Source organism: Hylobates moloch, unplaced genomic scaffold (genome assembly GCF_009828535.3).
Source record: "Hylobates moloch isolate HMO894 unplaced genomic scaffold, HMol_V3 SCAFFOLD_14, whole genome shotgun sequence".
Classification (NCBI taxonomy): domain Eukaryota; kingdom Metazoa; phylum Chordata; class Mammalia; order Primates; family Hylobatidae; genus Hylobates; species Hylobates moloch.
The window spans coordinates 53,289,239-53,295,895 of NW_026652289.1; the positions used below are offsets into that span (position 1 = coordinate 53,289,239).

The following is a 6,657-nucleotide window of genomic DNA, read 5'->3' on the forward strand; positions in this document are numbered from 1 at the left end:
GTTCAAATTGTCCCATCTTTGGCCAGTGGAACAAGCCATTATTCTTTTTTTTTTTTTTTTGAGACAGAACCTCGCTCTTTTGTCCAGGCCGGAGTGCAGTGGCACTATCTCGGCTCACTGCAAGCTCCGCCTCCCGGGTTCACACCATTTTCCTGCCTCAGCCTCCCGAGTAGCTGGGACTACAGGCGCCTGCCACCACGCCCGGCTAATTTTGTATTTTTTTAGTAGAGACGGGGTTTCACCGTGTTAGCCAGGATGGTCTCGATCTCCTGACCTCGTGATCCGCCTGCCTCGGCCTCCCAAAGTGCTGGGATTACAGGCGTGAGCCACCGTGCCCGGCAAGCCATTATTCTGATAGGTTCCTTACACCAAAAGATAATCCAGGCGAGTCCTCCTTGTACCCTCCATGTGTCAACCCTGGCATCAGCCTTTTCTACAAGGAGCCCTGGCTGGTCTGGGCCAGTCCTGGGAGCCCATCTGCCTTAGTCTTCTTGAGCTGCTATAACAATGCCACAGACCAGTGGCTTACACCATAGAGATTTCTTTCTCACAGTTCTGGAGGCTGGGAAGTTCAAGATCAAGGTGCCAGCAGATGCAGTTCCTGTTGACAGCCACCTCATGTGCTCACATGGCCCTCATCTGGTGTGCACGTGTGGACAGAGGCTTCAGCATATGAATTCTGGAGGAACATGAACATTCAGTCCGTAACACCATTCCTCTTGCCAATGACTGGTTCAGGCGTGGTCACTTCTCTCTTCCTAAAGAAGATGGCAGTGGCTGGGCGCAATGGCTTACGCCTGTAATCCCAGCACTTTGGGAGGGCAAGGTGGGTGGATCACCTGAGGTCAGGAGTTCGAGACCAGCCTGACCAACATGGAGAACCCTTGTCTCTACTAACAACAACAACAAAAAACAAATACAAAATTAGCCGGGAGTGGTGGGGCGTGCCTGTAATCTCACCTACTCAGGAGGCTGAGGCAGAAGAATCGCTTGAACCCAGGAGGCAGAGGTTGTGGTGAGCCAAGATCACACCACTGTACCATCTCAAAATAAATAAATAACAAGATGGCAGTGAAACCTGGGCAAGAGGAGCGAAACTCCATCTCTAAATAAATAGAAGATGGCAGTGAAACAAGGGCAATCTCCTTTCTGTACAAGGGGCATTTGGCTTTAGGGCCACTAACTTGCTGCTAGTCTGAGGACATGGCCAGGGAGCAAAGACAGCAGAGCCAAGAGCATCCCAGATCTGGGAGCTAGAACCCTGATTTTCTTCTCACTAGACAAGCAGATGTATTTTGGTTCTAGTTGGCCTCACCCATGACCTCCCTCAATCAGCAACTGAGAAAACAAAATGACTGATGGACCAAGGAGGCCCGTATGCCACTTTTTTTCTCTCACAAAAACCCTTGATCTGAACCCAAACAGAACTCCCTGCACACATTCCTTTATACTTCTGTTTATTTTTCCTGCTCATGAAAACAAGCCAACAATTGCCTTTCAAGGGAAGGGAAGGTAATGCTGGGAAAGGTCCTCAGGAGCCCTGAGCTGAGTTCTCAAGAGAGAAGTGAGGCAGCTGGGGATCTGGGAGGCCAGAGTCCAGGCCAGGGCCTCAGCATCCTAGAACCAGGGCTGCCTCCTGAAGAGCAGTTCAGAGGGCGTGACTGCATACGGGCAGAGCAGCTCCACACAGGCCTGGAACACCTTTCTCCTCAGCCCAGGGAGCTCATCAGGGTCTGGGCCTGCTTCAGTTCTGCAGAGGGAAGAGGTGGGCAGGTGGGAGGCAGTCAGGCGGACCTGGCAGAGCCTCTTACCCATCGAGGAATAGCTGAGCCTCACCTGCCAGGAGGACCTGGAACTTGTCTGCTGAGAGGGACATCGCAACAGGCTGCGCTGGGGTCCCTGGGGCAGCTGCCACCTCCAGCCGCAGGTGCACCATGGGCTCTTCCACGGACTGCAGCAGGCTGGAGCTCAGGGTGTAGTCCACCCGCCAGCCCACACCTCCCAATCTATTCACTGTGAGATGGGGTGGGTGGCTCTCAGGATCAAAGCAGGCAAGCCAAGTGGCCCTCAGCCGACACCCTCGCTCAGCTCTCAACCCTTCAAGGCTATGTGGCCTCTAAGAAGCTCCCATCCTGCTGACCCAGGCTCAGAACCGGGCAGGTACCCGATAATCAGTTCGGATCACCCACAGCAGACCTCAGTGACAAGAAACCTTGGCTGGAGTCAGGAGACCCAGGGCCAGGTCCCAGCTCTATGGCTGCTAGTAACCATGTGACCATGGTTAAGTCGTCTCCCTGGACTCTCCATGCACTTTGCATGCTGCGTGCACCTTCTAGAATGAGCCCGGACCCTGGCTGGCCTCATACTTACTGCGCAGGCTGCCGACCTGCAAGTGCTTCTGCAAGGGGCTTTGCTTCTCCTCATAACAGCGGCACAGGCTGGCCGCGTGCTCTGGGGGTAGAATGGAGTAGCTCTGGAGGTAGCAGGTGGGAGCTGGGCTTGGGCTCCTGGCCCAAACAGGGCAGGGTACACCTCAGGGCCTGTCCCCCTCTCTAGCAGCCCTTGGCTCACAGGCTGCCCAGCTGCCCACCCACAACCCATACCTTTGGGCAGCCCCAGCTGCTGCAGTTCACTGGACAAGGATTCGCCATCGACACCGTGCTTGGCCGCACCGGAGAGGATGAAACTCAGCACTGCTACTGTGGCCTTCACATCGCCTGACTCTGAGGGACCCATGGGTGGGGCAGGGGGTGTCACTGTGGGTCCAGCCACCTCCCTGTTACCCTATTAACTTCAGCTCAAGGCCCCAAGGCCTCCTGGAGCCACAAGCACTGCTACTGCTCCACCAGGAGCTGGCAGAGGACAGGAAGGTGGGAAGGTCAATGTCTTTCTTTCCCTCATGCTCCTCCATTAGGGAAGGCAGGTTAAGGATGCTGCTGGGAGGGGTGGGGAGCCCCTCTGTACCAGGCACGAGGCCGAGTTCCCAGGGTTGCCTGGGGCCTGTAGACTCAGCGGGCTACTCACCAAACTTAGCATCAACCGTGAGCTTCAGGATCTTCTCATACTATGGGGAAAGGAGACCTTCAGGGGGTGCCAGGCCCCTGCTCACCAGCCCCTTATCCCCAGCCTGGATCCTGTGATAAGGAACAGACAGGCTGGAAAGAAGGAAGGGAGGTGCCCAGAGAGGTTGAGAGGCTGGTTCACCCATCACCCTGGGCCTAGTGCAGAGTTTCAGGGCACTGGGGGTCATAAGGTCATGGGACAATGGGGTGCTGGATCTTGTACTCACATCAATTCCCTGTTCCAGCCAGCAGCTCCTTTAGTACCTGGCTGCAGAGCAGCCGCAACTTCACAGAGGACTGCAAGGGAAGTCCTTACACCAGCCAGGCTGGCAAACCTCACCCCTCCTTCCTGGGGACAAGCTCAGAGCAGGCCAGCCACTGATCAAGGTCACAAAGCATGGTAGCACAGGCTGAGAGCACTGAGGCCCTAGCCCCAGAGAAACCTCACCATCCCCTACATTCGCAATCCCCAGCCCAGCACCCCTCCTCCACCCAGACTAGACCCTGTGCACTCAACCATCTTGGCCAGAGTGCTGATCTCTGCCAGGACCCAGTCGAGACAGTCCAGATCACCACAGAACCGGAACCTCTGCAAGGGAGGGAGGCAGGTAATCAGGCTGGAGGGAGGTCTGAGGTGTGGCCAGGATCCGTGTGTCTCCCACACTGCTGCCCAGCAGGAACCTCTGGTCCCCGACATACATGGATACCCTCTGGCCACTTGTTCTCCCCTATCACCAGGCTGTTGAGTAAACTTTCTCCCTGACCCACCCTGCCACCAAACCCTGCTCTGAGGTCTACTCCAGGCATTCATCTGCTCAGCAAACATCAATTGGGCGCCTTCTCTATGCTAGCTCCCACTCTAAGTGCTGGGGGTACAGCAGGGGATAAAACAAAGTCCTGGGCCTCACAGAGACGAGTGACCTCTCTCCCCTCTTCCCCATACCCACACAACTCCAGCCACTCCAGCTTCCCTGCTGCTGCTCAGGGACACCAGCCTTGCTCCCGCCTCCATGCCTGCTGCACTGTCTGTGGCTTGCTATCCCTTTTTTTTTTTTTTTTTTTTGAGACAGTTCCACTCTTGTCCCCCAGGCTGGAGTGCAATGGTGTGACCTCGGCTCACCGCAACCTCTGCTTCCCAGGTTCAAGTGATTCTTCTGCCTCAGCCTCCCAAGTAGCTGGGATTACAGGCATGTGCCACCACACCCGGCTAATTTTGTATTTTTAGTAGAGACAGGGTTTCACCATTTTAGCCAGGCTGGTGTCGAACTCCCAACCTCAGGTGACCCGCCCCCCCTCAGCCTCCCAAAGCGCTGGGATTACAGGCATGAGCCACGGCGCCCGGCCAGTGGCTTGCTATCCTTTAAGTGACACATCAGACCAGCCCTTCTTTTTTAAAAAAATAAAAAAATAAGAGTCTCCCTCTGTTGCCCAGGCTGGAGTGTCATGGCCATGCTGGTCTCGAACTCCTGACCTCAGGTGATCCACCCTCTTCACTCTCCCAAAATGCTAGGATTACAGGTGTGAGCCACCGCACCCAGCCAGAACAGCCCTTCTTGATCATACTTCTTAAAATAGCCCCTCACACAAGGAAATTTTGGGGGCCGGTGGATATGTTCGTTATCTTGATTGTGGTGATCCAAGAGCCAGGAAGATTTGGTCTTTACTTGTCCAGCCTCATCTTTCCCCAACCTCCAGATGATACTCTCCAGCTGTGGGAAATGCATTCATTCCTGGGGAGCCATGCTCTCTCTCATCTGAAGTCTCTGCACATGCTGTTCCCTGTCTGAAGACACACGCCTCGCACTCTTGCCTCCCAACCCCTGGTACACAAACTGTACTTCAGCCAGCCAGCTCCTGCCATCCGCCTTTAAGGTTGATGGCATCCTCAGGGAGCGCCCTTAGCACTACACACAAGGCGCAGTTAGGTCTCTGCCCCTGGAGCCTTAACTATGACTGCCAATTCAAGCCTCCGATTTCCCCTTCCCTCGGCAGCTCAAGTCCTCCCAGTGCCTAGCACACTTCATGGTATAGAGTATGCGCTTAGAACGTACGGATGGATGGATTGGATGGATGGATGGATGTATGGTAAGTCTCAACCCCAAAACTACTACTTTCTGGCTCTGGAAAGAGCGGAGGGGCTTCCTAACTGTGCAAGAGTGAGCCTGATTCTAAGCACCTTCTTGTACAAGCCCCACAGCAGGGCTGGGGAAGGGGGTGTCCTTGGGGGGTCCTCTTGGGGCTGGGGACGACCTGAAAGGACTCCCAGCTCCAGACAAGCCCTAGTTCCTGCCCCGGGAGGCAGGGGCTCTTCCTTTCCCCAGGGAAGCACCGGGACTCTAAGCCGGCCGGCCTGCTCTGTCTTACCCGCCCCCTACCTTCTACCCCCGCCCCCGTCTCAGGAGCGGGAGAGCGGTGGACTTTTCCCTAGCAGACCCACAGCCCTCACGCCCGCACACACTGTGTTTGCGGAGAGGCCAGTACAACCTCCTCCAGTTTCCGGAGCCACTTGGCGCCCCCTCATTCCCGCTCCAGCAGCCCAAGCCTCGCTTCACCCCTGGTGCCTCACCATCGCGCCAAGAAACCAGGGTCCGGGAATTTCTTTTTCCGTTCAGACCGGGTCAGCTGAGTCGACGATCACGTGACTTGGACTAACAGCCTCTGGGAGGGCGGGGCCTGCTCGAGTGAGGCTGGGAGCGGACCGCAGCCCACTGGAGGTGCCGGTGGGAGGGCGAAATGCTGACGTCTCCTCCTCCGTCTCCCAGAATCCTTCCCTGGAAAAAACTGGCGCCAACCGCCAGTTTAACTGAGGACCGAATTAAGGCATTAGAAAAGACAGTGGAAGTTATTTCATTTGTTTAAGGGGGTAGGATCCCGGGAGCCAGGGTGTTTCAGGTCGTTGCCATGTTTTCCACTGTTAAGCAAATAGCATTATACACAGCTGCGGGCTGTGGCAAAAGACATATTTTTAAAACTATTGAAATATACTACATATACAGAAAATTGTACCTATTATAAAGCTTAATAAGTTTTCATCAACTGTACGCCTCACATAACCAGCACCCAGGTAAGGAAATAAACCAGATAACTTCTTCAAGTGCATGGATATTTTATTTCATTTTGATGAATCGTCTAGGTGCCTAGCAAAAAGGGCTGTCATAATTAACTTGCTCAGGAAAACTCCCTACAGCTTCAACATCAATGGATGCTTATCTTAATTTTTGCCAGTCTGATGGGGAAGAAAAATCGGTTGCTTAGATTGCAGTGTAGTCTGATTACTGGTAGCTTTGAGCTAATGGTAGTCTAGAACAAATAAGTTTCTGACATTGACTTGAAGAGGCAAAAACAAAAAGACAAACAACAACAAAAATACATTAGAGAATAGACTAATTAACCAGAGAAGAAATTGAACACAGTCTTCCCTTGCTAACCTCAGGATGTTGGTTCCAGGACCCCAGAGATATCAAAATTCACAGATACTCAAGTCCCTGATATAATATGGCATAGTATTTGCAAATAACCTGTGCACATCCTTCCGTATACTTTAAATCATCTGTAGATTACTATAGTACCTAATACAATGTAAATGCTTTGTAAA

At 53.6% G+C, this 6,657-nt stretch overlaps 1 protein-coding gene across 1 annotated transcript; it reads right to left on the minus strand.

Moving 5' to 3' along the window:
* Positions 1-1,440: 1,440 nt before the first annotated feature.
* Positions 1,441-5,799, minus strand: COMMD4 (COMM domain containing 4). The gene is given in 10 exon segments (XM_058427873.1): positions 1,441-1,750; positions 1,837-2,013; positions 2,371-2,451; positions 2,604-2,723; positions 3,025-3,064; positions 3,290-3,301; positions 3,303-3,359; positions 3,580-3,651; positions 4,646-4,845; positions 5,629-5,799. Coding segments are annotated over 9 exon segments (741 nt in total). The 5' UTR covers positions 4,787-4,845; positions 5,629-5,799; the 3' UTR covers positions 1,441-1,709.
* Between the last annotated feature and the right edge of the window lie 858 nt (positions 5,800-6,657).